This window comes from Euprymna scolopes, chromosome 34 (assembly GCF_053919585.1).
Source record: "Euprymna scolopes isolate OS-2025 chromosome 34, ASM5391958v1, whole genome shotgun sequence".
NCBI classification, from domain to species: domain Eukaryota; kingdom Metazoa; phylum Mollusca; class Cephalopoda; order Sepiida; family Sepiolidae; genus Euprymna; species Euprymna scolopes.
In genome coordinates this window covers 30,662,446-30,679,423 of record NC_136515.1, presented here as the reverse complement: position 1 = coordinate 30,679,423, position 16,978 = coordinate 30,662,446, and the positions used below count along the sequence as shown (strand labels likewise).

The 16,978-nt window shown below is 32.7% G+C and overlaps 1 protein-coding gene across 6 annotated transcripts in view; it reads left to right on the top strand.

The window, feature by feature from the left end:
- LOC145259152 (centrosomal protein of 135 kDa-like) overlaps window positions 1-16,978 on the top strand; it is a 493,729-nt gene that overhangs the window by 356,196 nt on the left and 120,555 nt on the right. For 4 of the 6 annotated variants that reach the window (XM_080116863.1, XM_080116862.1, XM_080116864.1 and 1 more), the window contains one exon: window positions 16,613-16,708. The exons of the other annotated variants lie outside the window; for them this stretch is intronic. In XM_080116863.1, the coding sequence (XP_079972989.1) occupies window positions 16,613-16,708 (96 nt within the window). The remainder of the gene's footprint in view (window positions 1-16,612; window positions 16,709-16,978) is intronic. 6 annotated transcript variants of the gene reach the window in all.

Sequence of the window (16,978 nt, the reverse complement as noted above, 5' to 3'; positions counted from 1 at the left end):
GGCTTTCATAAGGACTCGTGGCATAGTGGATAGAGTACTTGGTAAAATCCAGTTTTACATTCCTGGAGATTGATGGTAATCCAAAAATATGATTGTGAAGTACTTAGGATTTCTACCCAATCATGGTTGATGGAATGAGAGCTTGCTATCCTCATGGATTAAATAAAGGTTTCTGTTCAAAATTCTATGCAAATTCCAGAGTTTGACATAAAGATTCCTGAGTTAGACAAAATATACCTGAAGAAGATCAGAGGTTACATTGACTGAAACATTGTTGAAAAAACTCTCAAGATGAGAACAGTACTCAAAGGAAGCTAAATAATATGAATAATCAATCTTCATCTCAAAACTTCAAAACTGTAATACCACTGAAAAATCTAAAAAAAAAAAAAAATGAAGTTCAAGTAGAAGAAAGAAAACATTGCTGCATTTCAGAAATTAAAGAAAGCATAAAACCATAGCATACCAATAGATCTGTAGATAAAAATAAACTTCAATAAAAATATAATTACAGCACTATTCCTAGAAAGAACTGTGAGAACTGCAACTAGTAATCTTCATCAGCAGAAGCCTAACAGAAAAGTCTTACAGTTGAAAGAGGAAAAAAAATCACATGAATTGTGAAATAAGACAACATAAGATTGAGAACTACCAGATAATTGCACAATCTGCAATGAGAAAAAAAATATGTCACTGAGGAAAATAATTGATGAAGAAGCATGTCTGTGAAAGATGAAAGTCTAATAAAGGAATATTTGATAGTAATAGTGATGAATTAAGAAACATAGATGGAATTGTTTAGCATTCTGACAGGATTTTTATCCTAGAATCAAGATACAAGATAGGTCATATGCTAGGGCAACTAGGTAGAACAAAGAGCAAATAACTAGAGGTGTTTCTCAAGAAGGAACAACATGTTAGACTGATGTTATAAATGCAAGTAGCTGTAAAAGAGAATAAAAAATTTCATCGAAGCACAGAAATTAGGAACCCGTGATTTCTAGAAAATCTACAACAATCACCAATTCCTCCACTATCCAACAATCATAAGGTTGTTTGCTTAGTAACCGAGAAGGCTAACATGCTTATCAGTCAGTTTGCCTCCAACTCCACACTGGACCCTGCTAGCCACCCCCTCCCTGACTTTCCTTTGCGAACAGACACCACACTTCTCAGGTGCATGCTATCATAAAATATCTTGACACTTCAAAAGCATGTGGACCTGATCTCATCCCGAATGTGCTATTAAATAAGTGCTCTGCTGAAGTAGCTCTAGTTCTCTCCAAACTTTACAACAAATGCCTTAATGAATCTTGCTTTCCTGACTGCTGAAAAACTGCTTCTGTGGTACCAGTTTTCAAGAATTCTGACGAAAGAACTGATCCATTAAATTATTGCCAAATTCACTTCCTTCCACTTTTTGCCAAAATATTTGAGTCCATAATTAACCAAGCTCTAGTCCATCACCTTACAGGTGCTAAACTTCTGACCGACCAACAATATGGATTTAGGCAAGCCCATCCTAACTGTAATCTCTGAACGTATATATCATTCATTGGACAAAGCAGGGGAGGGTAGAGTGGTAGCTCTAGATATATCTAAGGCTTTTGACAGAGTATGGCATGAAGGTCTTCTCAGGAAAATCAGATCATATGGTATCACTGGAAGAATAATTAAATCCTTCTTAGATAAGAGAAAAATCCAGGTTGTCCTTGATGGTCATACATCTAAACAATATGATATAAATGCGAGAGTGCCTCAGGGGTCTATCCTTGGACCTTTATTATTCCTAATATTCATAAATGACCTCCCTGACAAAATTGTCTCTGAGATAGGTATATATGCTGATTACACCACGCTCTATAATAGACACGACAGGAAAACAAATGAACACATATCTAAGGATATGGCAGAAACACTAGAATGGATGTGGACAAAAATAGATGGTCACATTTGTTTCCTTCAATAATTACAAGAGACCTTCTCTACCACCAATAACAATGGCCAAAGACTCTTTATCTGAAAGTACTTCTGTTAAACTCCTCGGCCTAATGTTCACAGGAAACATGAGTTGGAACAATTACATTGAGAGCATTGCCAGGACCACTGTGAAGAAGGTAGGTTCTCTCTACCGTGCTAGAAAGCTACTAACGCCCGAAAGTATCCTGTACCTCTATAAGGCCATCATTCGCCTATGTATGGAGTATTGTTGTCATATTTGGGCTGGTGCATCTGCTACTAGTCTCTCACTCCTAGACAAGATCCAAAAGAGAGTCGCCAACCTGATAGGTCCTGAACTGTCATCTAAGCTTCAACCTCTGTACCACCAACAAAATATTGCATCCCTCTGCCTGTTCTACAAGGTGAATGCTCCGACGAACTGCAAGCACTTGTATCCACTCAACGTAAATTCCCCCGACAAACCCGACAAGCAGCTAAATCCCATCCCTTCACAGTAGAGATTCCTAGATGTAAGAGAGCCTTCTACTCCAGTAGTTTCTTCCCCAGAACCGCTAGACTTTGGAATTCCCTTCCAGGTCCCTGCTTCCCCAACTGTACTGACATGCAGAAGTTCAAGTGTAACGTGAACCGCATCTTGCTGGCCAACTCCCTACATAATACCCCCGTAGCTTATGTCCCTGATAGTAACCCCCTACATCAAAATGGCAATGTGCCTTGTTTGGGGTGAAAATGTAATTAAAAAGCAAAACAAAAAACTCGAGATCCAGATACTTCATTAGGAAAGAGATTAAGTGAAATTGAAATATAGCACATGAAGAAGAATACAGGTTATCACCTAAACTCCATTCCAGTCAAAAGAATTTTATAAATTGAATATATTTTAAAAAGAAAATTGTAGTTTTAATCATTATTTTTATTTGAAGTTTGACTATTTTATTTATATTGAGAATTAGTATAAAATATTTATAGAATACATTAACCTATTATTATATGAAACTTAACATATGATACTTGTAATAATAAATTTTAGTAAGATTTTAAAATTAATTCTATATTTTTACTTCGAACTAACAAATTTAACCAAGATTATCTTTAACAAAGCTGGGCAGAAACCATTCAGTGACATATGTATATTAACTCATAGACAGATTGCAGACAGTTGAAAAAGCTTTGCTCCTTTCTGCTTCCTCTTTTCATATTTGGCCTTCAATTGGCATGTTCATTATTTCCAATCGCATAACACATAAAAACACTTTCATTATAACTGATAAAACTAGCATCCCCAGAATGTCTAGATGATCAATTCTAAGAAAAGGTCTCCAAAGTTTGTTTCTCTTCTTTCTATTTTTTATGCTGGGTTTTCATTTTCATTAAATGATTGGCCTCGAGTAAGACCAGACAGATATTGTCACCTGATGATGTCTTTTAAGACTGAAACAGTAGATTTATTGTAGCGATGTGTTGTAATTTTGTTTACCTAAATTGAATAAAATAATAAATAATATATACGAGGGGCATGCAATATGTAATGCCCCTGACCCACTTCCAGTTGTCTGATCTAGCTGAAATTTTGCATGTGCAATGATTTATATCTCTAAGGGTTATGTGGCAAATTACAGCTCTGAACTAATTGTGGTTTCTGTTTTACAGGTGTTTGAACCGAGTCAGGTGTGAAATGGAGTCTGTTGAATGTTGAGCAGTGATCTGGTTTTTGTATTTGAAAGGATGCACACCACAGGAGACTTTTGATGAAATGAAAGAAACTTATGGTGATAATGACCCATCATATGACCTTGTAAAATGTTGGCATCGTGAATTCAAATATAACCGGAAGTCTGTGGAAACAGTTCCCAGACCTGGTCGCCATTGATAAGACATCTGTCCGTCAACTTGAGGCTGCCATTTTGGAAGATCGACGCATTACTATTTGCCAAATAGCGCAAGATGTCAAGATTAGTACAGAGTCTGTGGAAACTATCATTCATGACCATTTCCATATGCATAAGGTGTCTGCCAGATGGATTCCCAGGTTGCTCACACCATTCCAGAAGCGAAAACACGTCGAGTGCTCGAGGATGAATTTGGAGATGTGCCAAGAAGATGAGTCAAAGTTTTTCAAAAGAGTGATTACACAGGATGAAACCTGGGTCCATCACTATGATCCAGAGACCAAAGCCCAGTCTATGCAGTGGAAGCATTTGGACTCACCACCTCCAAAGAAGGCAAGAGTGCAGCCCTCCGCTGGTAAGGTCATGCTCACAGTCTTCTGTGACCAGGACGGAGTAGTGATGACAGATTTCCTGGCAAAGGTTACCACAATTACAGGAGCCTATTATGCTTCACTTTTGAGGAAATTAAGGGAAGCTATGAAAATCAAGAGGTGTGGCAAGATCAGCAAAGGTACCCTCCTCCTGCAGGACAACGCTCTGGTTCACAACTCGCATGTCACCAGATTAGAAGCACGGGCGTGTGGTTATGAAATCCTCCTCCATCCTCCCTACTCTCCTGACCTTGCACCCTCTGACTTTCACCTCTTCCCGGCCATGAAGTTGTTTTTGAAAGGAAAGCGTTTTCCAGATGATGCAGCCTTGATTTCTGAAGTCACGTCGTGGTTGGAGGACCAACCTGGGATGTTTTACAAAAACGGTCTCCAGAGCTGCATCAAACAATGGGAGAAATGCATAACTCTGGGTGGTTCCTATGTAGAGAAAGACTAATAACTGTGCCAAGTTTCGTTGCTCTACTGCTATGGGAAGTGGGTCAGAGGCATTACTTATTGCACACCCCTCGTATATATATATTATATATATATATATATATATATTTAGTAAAACAATTCATAATTTTGAATTGAAAATCAGTTTCAAAAGGAAAAACAAACAAAATCAACTAAATTGTACGATCGTTTCAGAAACGATGTTCATTTTATTAAAATCGACAATAATTCGACAAAAGTTTTGTTCTTTACAAAGTCTCCTCATCAGATTGTATTCATAAACGTTATTTTAAATTTGACAGACTTAAACCCCCATAGAATAATAAAATCTGATTTTAACCGTTTATAGATAACTAGTTGGGGTACCCAGCATTCGCCTGGTGTTTGTAGGTGTGTGTGTTGGGGTGGGGGTAGATTCAAACTCTATGTTAAACTTCTTTTAAAAAATCGGAAAAACAAAAAAAAACACAGCAAACATGATGTAAAAAGAAGAAAAAGTAAAAGAAAAAAAAAAGAAAAAGTTTTGGTAAATAGGTAAGATCGAACCGAGAACATTGAGGCTAAAAACTTGATAAGTTACTGCTCGGCCACGAAAGGAAGGTAATTGAAACCAATTTTAATTTAACGTTTATAAATGGCAGATGCACGGCGAATTTAATTAGGTCAAGGGAAATTAAATTCCGCACTTAATTTTAACTGCGAGATAGTTCTTTTAGGTTTGTTTTTTACCCAACTTTGTCTGGTTTTGTTTCCCTAACATGTTGTTCCCCTTTATTAGGGGAGTGACCAAATGAAAGCAATTGTCTGATATGACGGTTTTCACCAACATTGACCAAACGTCCATTGCTTTGTGGATGCTCCCGGCCTTTAGGCTGAGAACTGCTTTAGTTTCACATCAGTTTCGCTTTTATACGAAAAAGCCGAATCAACACGAGAGTGGCCAAAATAGTAAGAATTGTGTAAAAGTCGATGTAAATAAATCTAGATGTGACATGCATTTGCAAATCCTAGATATTATTATCTAGGGGGTATATAAACAATTCTAAGTGATAGTACCCTCCCCCAAGAAGCCCGGCGAAAAAGCCTTTGTTGGACATACAAAAACTTGCGCGCCCGTTTTGCCTTATATATATATAGAAGTTAATTTAATAACTAATATTATTATTTTGCTTACTTTATTAGTATTATTTCTATTGCTACTATTATCATTATAATAACTCTTATTATTATTTATTTATTATCATTATTATAACTATTATTATCTATTTATTATAGTATCACTAAGATTATTAATATTATTGACGTTATTTATTTTTTAATATAGTAAGCATTAAATAGTTAATCCCTAAAATAAGTTATCTCCCTTTGATCAATAAAAAGTTACCTTTTATTTCTATTTAATTTTTCAAAATTTGTAGTTATCTCCTTTGTTAATTTAATATAATTTTAAATTTTGGCTGTAAAACCTGATCAACCGTACAGTAGGACAGCATTTTAAAGTAATATAAACGATAAGTTATTATTCTAATTATAAGCCAAAATATGACAACATGCTAAAAGATAGACTGACTGAAATTGAAACAGATTTTATAATGGAGATAAGAAAGGTATATATATATTTATACAAAAAACAATCTTTTCTTTTATCCTTATTCTTAATTTTCTATTTTTCTTTATTTTAATTTATTTATCAACACAAAATTAATAACTTAGTTTTTATTTTATTTTTAAATATTTCCAGGAATGCCATACTTACGACTAAAATCCTAGTTTTATTTTGGTGTCTTTAAATGCTTCCCCCACCTCTATTTTTGCTGATGAGGAGACTTTCTTTGTAAAGGACAAAACTTTTGTCAAATTATTGTCACTACTTATTGTCAATTTAAATAAAATGAACATCGTTTCTGAAACGATCGTACAATCTAGTTGATTTTGTTTGTTTTTCCTTTTGAAACTGATTTTCAATTCAAAATTATGAATCATTTTACTCAATATTAAAATAGCTCTAGGATATCTATACCTATTAAGCTTATTATATATCTACAGTACAATGAGCACTGTTTTCTTTTAATAGTAGTAATACATTTGGCTCATTCCATGTCAAATCGACAGGGGTAAAACCATGTCTGACACGGATTTTTTTCAAATTTGCTACACTTATAGATCTCCATAATAGGAATTGAATGGCACCTGTTACACATCTCAAGGTCAAGGGATTTCTGAGATATGACCTTGACCTTTTTAAAAAATGTGAATTTTTATGGAAAAGTGACCAACTTTAAAAGACAATATCTCTGTTATTTATGGGCCTACAAAGTTCATTCATATATCATTCTAAAGTACTTGGATAGATCTACCATTTTATTTGCGAATATTTTTTTCAAGGTCAAATTTTTAAAAGTTGGCCTTGACCTTGACCTTTAACCTTAATTATCTCAAAAAACGTTATTTGAATTTTTTTCAAATTTTGACAAAAGATTTGTCTATCTTATGACAGTATATATTTCAAATTTCATGATGGGTTTTGAACTGGAACCATTCCTACAAGCGTTTTAAAGAAGTGGGCTAAATTCAAAATGGCGAAATGTAGTACCTGCTACTTCATATAAAAACATTTTGGTATTTCACAATATGATCATGTTTGATATCTTTGTAAAGCTAATTTAATGCTGATTAATATATACATAAAACCATGGTCACAAAATCCATATAAAACCATTTATGTTGATGAAACTGAATTTTCTTCAATTTTTTTTTAAGCAACACAGATTTTTATGGAAAAAATCATATAATAAAAATAATTTTGAAAGGCGTTAAGGATTTATTAAATTATAACATAAAACATATGTGATCTCAATGGTGAACCATTTTTTTTTTTCCGATGATTTATATTCTAAATCCAAAAAAAGGCAATGTATGTTATTTATGGGTACTTTTCAATGAAAAACTTTAAAAATGAATGTTCTAAAAAAATTCTTGACATGTTGAATTTTATGCAAATTCTGGTTGTCAAGTCAAACTGTTTTATAATGATTTTCATACTTTTCTTGTACAACACGGATTTTGATACAGAAAATGATTTTATAGAGAATTCTAAAAAGTGTGTTGAGATCTAATTTGTTTATAGCATAAGCAACATTTGATGTTGATGGTAAACAGTTTATTTGACATTTGACATCCACAAGAAATCAATCTGTGTACATTGCAATATATTACAGAATAAAAAATCTGTTTTACTGAAACATTTTTTATAATAATGAACATTAAAGTATTTATTTAGATTTTTCTTTCAAAATCCTTCTTTCTAAAATATTTGATGCCTTTTTCATTTCATTTTTTGAAAGTTTATAAGATATCCCTGTTTCAGTTATTGGATCAACTGAGCTAAGAATATCAGAATATTTCAAAATTGATATATTTGAATGTGATGGATAATAGAAAGATGGAGAGGGTCCATTTGGTTGTAAAAATGTTAATTTCACCGTTCCATTATTTGGATATTTTTCAAGTACACATCCTAACCACCAATTCCTCCCATGAAGTGCTGTCACAAATCTGTTAATGTCTTCGGACTCCATATTGTTTCTTTTTGTGATTCGAACTATTCTTCCTTTATTTTGTAAACTTGAAACTGTTTTTACTTCCACTTCTCTTTGAGAGACAGGAATGAAAGTATGTAATTTTCGTGTTCCTATAATCGAAGAAGAATTGTTAAATCTATCTTCTAAGATGTTTGCTTCCTCTTTCCATTCTGCAGTTGAGGAATATAAGAAATGTATTCCAGATATTTTTTTTTTTGCATAAAAATACAGTTGTCTTGGTGTCATTATTTGTTCATTATAGGGTCGCTGCAGGCTAGCTTTTGCTGCTAACCTTTTAACAGTGCCACCTAACCCATCACATGGTCCTTTCCCATGAGAAGTAGCAAAAAAGTGCCACTCTGCATCAATACCAAAATCAGATTTATGATGACACAGATTTATAAAGTTTTTAAAATTTTTGTAGTGTGTAACAGCCCCATCAGAGAAATATATCATTTTTTGGAGATCAAAATCAAGAATTTCTTTTAATTGTTCTATACACTTTCTTTGAAACAAATGGACAGCTACTGTATCATGCTTGAGACAATCAGATATTATTACAAAATTAATATGCTCAAGGTCAATTCCATTTCGATAGTAGCAGATGAATGGGTGCAATGTAGCTTGATCATTATTCCAATGGAATCCTTGAGCCGCATCTTGCAAAACAAATGAATAATTCTCTGAGAAATCTGCTATTGCTAAGACTTCGCCAACCCTCAAAGAACCTTTACTATCAGAAAAAAAATTTGATTGTGCTTTGGCAATGAAATTATGCTTCTTTAATGTTTGAAGGCCCGCATGGAAAGTTTCAATGAATTCGTCTGTGGATTGTGATAGAGTTTGTAGAATGGTTCTATCAGTTGATAACCACTGTTTATATACAAAATCATCAACTGAATTTTTGTGAAAAATTTCAATATATAAAACAAAATCATCCATCAGTTTGTTGCAAGTTGAGCAGTCACCCAAGTAACGATTTGTCGATGCTTCATTGCATGTAACAGCAAGTATGCATTGGTGGTAATCTGTCAAATGATAACTTTCTCCTTCAGTCAGTTTAGCAAGATGAGATCCTGCAATCATCAACTTCATATTCTGATGAACTGTGCAAATGCAGACAGTATGGGTCCCAGCACCACCTGCAAGCACACATTCTTTCGGTCTAAGCTCAGCGAATTTAGAGAAACTTATTTTCTCTTGGTTCTTTAATTTGAATAATTCAAAAGCCTCTTTCAAATTAGAGAGAACGAGATATTTTTGTTCCTGAACCCGTTTCCCATCCTTTAAAACAGTCTTGTAATCATTTTTCCTAGGCATTACTCTACTGACCTCTTCACTTTTATAAAACTGCTTTACCTTATTACTTATCTCTTGTGGGAATCTAGTTTTTCGTGTATTTGGCAACGCTAAAATTCCTTCCTCATTCACAAGTTTTTTTGCTTGTCTTGCCATGTACATTGTAGTGCCAAATTCTGTTTGTATGTAAAATTATGAAATTATCAATAAATGGTTAATTTTCTTTTTAATATACATTCAAAAAGTCAAGCCAATATAAGTAAATAAATAGAAAGAATGTTATCAGAGCATGCTTTAGCCTTTATAAAGGAGTGACAAATAAACAAATAAGCCAGGTCACAGTTGAACTCAATGCTCAAGGAGTACCAAAAAAATGTAGAATAACACTTTTGTTTAAGAGAATATTGCTGAAGACTTATTTAAAAAAAGATAATAATAATAAAAATAATAATAATAATAATAATAATAATAATAATAATAATAATAATAATAATAATAATTAGTAGTAGTAGTTTTATATAGTAAAACATCTATTTAAATTCTACATTTACATGAAAATATAACTTACATGTATATGGTGCCTAGCAAAATTTCAATCTTGAATTTATGCTTCTTATCTGTTCCAAGACAAGACAAGACAACTGGGAAAGTGGTTTCAATAATATTGCTTTTTTCTAATCTTTTATTGCTTTTTATCTTTACCCATCCCCCTAGCCAGTAAGCAGGCAGCAGCCTCACCCAGTAAACAAACAGAGACTTCAAAAATCAAAGGAACGTTGTCACCAAAGCTTGTCTGGCATAGAGGTGATAAAACTTTCACTCAGTCCACTAACTTATTGAAATTTAATAGCTTTTAGCACTTTCTTGTCAAATTTGTCAATGCTGAAGGACTGGACAAACAGAAAGGTCATGTTTTATGGTTTTTTTCACACAGCTAAAATAAATCCACATCACATGTTTATGTTATTAGGTTTTACTTTTACTGATAGCTTAAAAATAAATATTCTTCATTTAATCTTTTAGTATCAGCAATAGAACAGAGTAACATTTTTTGGGGAATGGCATATTAGTTTTCTGATTCTGATACCCCAAAAAGTTCCAATTTCCATTAACTGTCCCAACACAAATTATATCACTTTTTTCCATAACAAAATATGTGTTGCATAAAAAAAATGAAAGAAAATTCAGTTTCATCAACATAAATGGTTTTATATGGATTTTGTGACCATGGTTTTATGTATATATTAATCAGCATTAAATTAGCTTTACAAAAATATCAAACATGATCATATTGTGAAATACCAAAATGTTTTTATATGAAGTAGCAGGTACTACATTCCGCCATTTTGAATTTAGCCCACTTCTTTAAAACGCTTGTAGGAATGGTTCCAGTTCAAAACCCATCATGAAATTTGAAATATATACTGTCATAAGATAGACAAATCTTTTGTCAAAATTTGAAAAAAATTCAAATAACGTCAAGGTCAACTTTTAAAAATTTGACCTTGAAAAAAATATTCGCAAATAAAATGGTAGATCTATCCAAGTACTTTAGAATGATATATGAATGAACTTTGTAGGCCCATAAATAACAGAGATATTGTCTTTTAAAGTTGGTCACTTTTCCATAAAAATTCACATTTTTTAAAAAGGTCAAGGTCATATCTCAGAAATCCCTTGACCTTGAGATGTGTAACAGGTGCCATTCAATTCCTATTATGGAGATCTATAAGTGTAGCAAAATTTGTTGATTTGACATGGAATGAGCCATTTACTAATACATTAAAATAAACTCTGCTCTTTAGACTCCAAGTCTAATTCCCTCTAATATATATATATATATATATATATATATATATATATATATATATATATATATATTGTCTTTACATAAGCAGTAGTTTGTTGCTACACAGTCATGAGCATGTTTTGGTCTACCAGTATTTACCAACTAGAGACCTCATCAGGCAACAACCCTTATTTCTGAAAATAGAATTCAAAATGAAGAGAGAAAATTAATTCTCAGCAAAAGAAGGCTTCTTCTTCTTTTTTTTTTTTTTTTTTGTTCTGAGTGTGAAGATTCATGGATAACAGGGTTGAATTGTGTGTGAATTTGTTAGTTTATTCATTTTAGTATTTGCTTATTTACTGACTTTATTCATTTTCATGTTGGTGTTAGGGGTTAGGGTTATAAAACCTAGAGCTATGTTATCTTTAACAGGAGAGAGGCTCCTGTTTCTGTCTGAGACCATCCAGGATCAATGTGTCATAAAATTTCCTTTTATTTCCCTCCCTCCTCCTCTCTCCTTTTTTTTATATTTTAATATAACATGCTTATATCTGAGAAGAGATTAGGAATTTTTCCGGGTCTGTTGAATGTTGTTTGGGCTTCCAGTGAACGGTTGAAGGGAGGGAAGGGGGTTAGAGGTGTGGAGAGGAGATAGAAAGGAAGGAAGGTGGTAGGGGGAGATGGAATGAGAAAGAAGGAAGAGGGAATAAGAAAAGGAAAGGAAAAGAGAAGGTGGTATCATTCAATAGCTTTGTTTTATCTTATCTTTAACAAAATCGGTTTCTTATTTGACCTCCCAAATTTTAATTCCTATTTCATTTGTTCATTTAATGTTGATTCTTTAATCTGTGTATTAGTAAATTTATTAAAGACTTTTCATAATTATGGTAATGCAAAAACTCAGACTATATGTTATTTCTAAACTTATGATTTTTAAATGTAGTCTTTTTTTTTTTGCATGGTTACACTCAGGAAAAGTGTAGTTTTGGATTTCGTGTATGTTGGACTTTAGGAGGTTAGGATGTGTAGGTGTTCAGCTGTCAGATATTGCCTATAGGTCATGTTAGAGTTGAATTAATTGGGGAGTTGTTCACAGGTGAGAGAGTAGATGCGATTTGTAATGTCTGCAATTTATGGAGGTTTCATGTTTCTTATTTAGGAGTTTATCCCTATCCTTGAATTTTGTGATAAATAGTTTTTCATTTAAGCAAAGAAGGCAAGGTGAATTTAGTGACTGGCAAGTTTTTGCTTTTTTTAGGATGTGCCAGTCAACAATAGGTGTCAAATTTTTACTCGTTAGATCATTGTAGTATGTAGCTAACGATGTCTTATCTCTGTAATTTGGGTTTAGGAAAGAGCTTTTGTGGCCTGTATATCTCTGTTTAAAGGTATTACTAGTTTGGCCGATGTAAGATTTGTAGGTGGTGGGGTCTTCCTTAGCCCTAATATTAGCTTTATAGATTACAGAGGTTGTGAGACATTTTTCCTTAAGGGGGCATTTGGATTTATTAATACAGTTGCATGTTTTTGTTACCCTGTTCCTTGAATTGTGTTCTGTGTCATTGCTTAAAATTTTATTATTATGGTTTTTTATTATCTTTTCTAAGTTATTGCTGCAACTGTAGCTCAGTTTGATGGTGTTTTTATTGAATATTTTGTGAAGCATGTTGCTAGGGGGGAAATGTAGTTTAATGAGGTTAATGAATTTTCTACCCAAGTTAGTTTTGACCATTTGGTTGAACGGAGGAGTGAACCAAATGATTTTCCTTTTATGGGTTTTTCTAGACGTGAGTGTATTACTTGAGGGTTCTATATATTCGAATTTGGTTTCCTTATATGCACTGTTAACTAGGGCTTTGTTGTAAAAATCTTTGTGTTTATTGAAGATTTCTTTGGATGAGGAGTTTGAGCTAATTCTTCTACTAATGGATCTGGGTATATGTTTAATTATAGCTTTAGGATGGTTAGAGAGAGGGTGGACATATAAAGGGTTGCTATTCTCTTTCCTATAGGGTTCATAGATTCCTTTGTTTAGGTTGAGTGTGACATCTAGGAAGTGGACTATTTTAATGTTCGTGGTAATTTCAACTTTAAGGTTAATTCTTTTGAATTCTTTTATGATAATTTTTTTGATTCTTTCGCATTTGGGGCCATCAGCATTTTCAACGAAAAGAAGGCCATCGTCTCTAATAGAGGCCGATCGTGTCAACCTCAATATCCTTAGTAAGGTTATATAGGATGTATAGTCCCACTAAATCTGTAATTTCTGCAGGGTCAAGGGAGCCCATCGTAATGTCAAAGGGTCCCGCTTGATTTTAATCCAGTGTTCGTTCCCACTAATTAGGACCGTGTTTCTGCATTTATTTATAATGTCGATTTCATCCTTGGAGATATCGGTGAGGAGAGAGGCAAATTCCATTGCGTAATTGAACAGCTCTTTAGTGATAGATGGGTAATAGTTAGCAATATCAAATTGTATGAAGGCACATCTATCTTTGTTTTGTATTCTTGAGAACCAGTTAATAGCTTCCGCCGTATTGATCCATTGGTTAAGATTATACGTGTTCTTGATTTGGAGATGAATTCTTTCTAAGATTTTTTTACTGATTCTACCGATTTCTGGTCTAGCTGGGTTGATCAGCCTAGTGGTTGGTTTATTGTTAAAGTCTTGTTTATGGTCCTTTAAGAGGATGTATGCTTGTTTTTTTGCTAGTTTATTGACTCTATTGCTAATATCGAGTTTGTCAGTGGTAGATTTTCTGTCAGAGTTTATATTTCCCACCAAATCGAAATTTGCCTTCTTATAATGACTAGTAATACTTTTTTCCAATAATTTAAGGTATTCAGGTCTGCTTATCTTATAAAAATTGTGTGTTTTATCCGCCTTGACAAGAATTTCCTTTGTGTTTTGGATTTTTTCACTATTTTATCTAGTTCCTTTTGGAAGTTGTTTTTCCTTTCATGGAAGGTAATATTCCTGACCATCTTTGCAAGATCCGCCTCGAAGTGATCCAATTGTTCCACGTGAGGTGCTGATTCCTGGCTTTTAAAACCATAGTAGTTCTTATGGCCTTCATTTGCTGAGTTGTTGAGGAAAAAATGCGCTTTCCATCTCATTCTTCGGAGTAGATCCTCTATTTTCATTGTAAGGATGAGTTGGTAATTCCATTTGTTTGTGGTTGGAATGTTCTTAAGCGAGGTACTTAATATATTATCATTATATATTATCATATTTAATTTAAGCAAACAAAATTACCATAAGTCACTACAATAAATCTACTGTTTCAGTCTTAAATTAATTTTACATATGTGTGTATAATCGAGCGCTTACCAACTGGATGTGACAACACATCTGTCTTTGACAAATGGAGACCGTGCCAAACTACACCATGGTAAGTAAGAAAAATAATGTATTGTTTAAAAAAAAATTCCTGATAAGGGCTTTGTTATAAGCTGAACATTAGAAACTTTAAATAAATAAATGTTTATTTAAAAAATACAAAATATCGCACATGTTTGATTTTCTAATTGTCATGTTTTGAATTTCATTTTCTCCGTGCTTCTAAAAAAGTGGATTTCTATTAATTATATATATATATATATATATATATATATATATATATATATATTAGAAGATGTACTCGGCGTTTCCTGGTATTAAATGTAACATTAAATTCCTTAAAAAATATGAAATAAAAAAACAGAAAGAAACTGAGACATGTGCATGCAAGTATTATGTTTTTTCTAAACAATTCCCTTTTTGTAAGTCAAAAAAAAATATTTCAGCTGAGATCAAAACCTAAGCCAGTGAGTAAAGTAATCATTAGGCCAGCTTGACACAATTTTTAAAAAGTGTTTTCAAACCTACTTATACAAATAAGGAATCTGTCATGTGAACCATTCTGTCATGCGCATTCGTGAAACAGTTAACAAACAGATAAAATCCAATGACACCCGACATACCAATTTTTCAATTTTTATGGCTTAGCAGCCCTTTTCTCCAGATCAAAACCGATTAAAAGTTTTCCACATGCCTGAATACCCTGTATACCAAATTTCAAGTCTGTAAATCAAAAATTCATTGAGGTTGAGAACGTCCACACACACACGCATCTTCTCACTTTTATATATATATATACTAGACCACCCGTGACCCGTTGGGTCAGTACGTTATATTAGGTATGGAATTCATGTATGAGCGTGACACTTGTGGCATAAAGAAAATAGTTTTTTTTTACATAACAGAAGCATTTCTATGAAAGTATATTAAAATGAAAAAAGAATATAGATAGATTTCTATGAGTCGTTCTGTTTATTATAATTGTTATTTTTTTTTAAATTACAGTTACTGAATTATAAGTGGTTGGTCATACTTATAGGTAAATATGCACTGAACAGGTATCATAATCCTTATTATAGTTAAATTCAAATTTTGATATATCATCTTTTAAATGAAATTGTTAGTTGAAAGTACAGAATAATAAAAAAAAAAACACTCTCCACATGTTAATAATGGCTTTTTAAATAGAAAATGAAAATAAAATGTAACTTTTTTCATTTAATTTAAGCAAACATTCAGTACCCATTGTGTAAAGGAAAACACTATTTAATGTAATAGAAATGTGTGCATTTACCGATTCAGCTTTCCGTTTGGAAATGTAAGCAGACGACTTTAAAAAACATGGGAAGAAGAAAAAGAAATTTTTTTGTAATAACGCCCTCTAGTAAAAAGGTCTGCATTAGTTAAGGGGGATAACTCTATCCAGTTTTACATCGCTCTCTTTTTCTCTCTCTCACACATACACGTAACTATTTCTCGCGTACGTAACGAAAACAGAGGGAGTAGGAGTGTTGAAATCTATTAGAGGGAAAGTGAGAGGTGTTTTCTTTCCATAAATTGTATAGGGTAATATTTCATATTATTAATAGATTCATAGATAAATAGATTTTATAATATATATTATAATTATCTATGAATCTATGTATTATTTGTATATATAAATAACTATTTGATCAAATTAAATGAAATTGTTTGTATTAAAAGCGATATAAAAATTCCGGAATTGGAATAACGGATTGAAGACGTTGCTATTTACGCATGCGCAACCGGATGTTGAAAACCGGAAATCTGATTGCAAACATACAAGATCCATAGACTTTTAGTATTATATAGATATATATATGCATGCATTTTATTTGATTTATTTTATGTTTCATGGAATTTAAAATTATGTTAAAATTACATTTAATGTAATTTTTTTTCAGAATCAATATACAAGTGAGTTTGAATTTCAAAAAGTTTGTGATGAAAGAGACAAAATGAAAGAAATGTTGGAGAAATTTGAAAGACATATGAATGAGGTGAGATTTTGAAAGTATAGCTCGAATCCAGATAGACCTGAAATATATGTTGTCAAAAGAAAAAAAACGTAATGTGGAAGAAAACAACAATAACAATAAAGCATTCCAGAGAACTTGAAGAACAAAGAAACACTCTCTTGGCCGCCAGTGATGGTTGTGTTATTTATTAAATTCTGGCCAAGGTAAATCTTTCATGAACCCTTGCATCAAAATCACCATTAATATACACTGACACTCTTTATGTCACTTATGACATTCACTCTGTGTCAA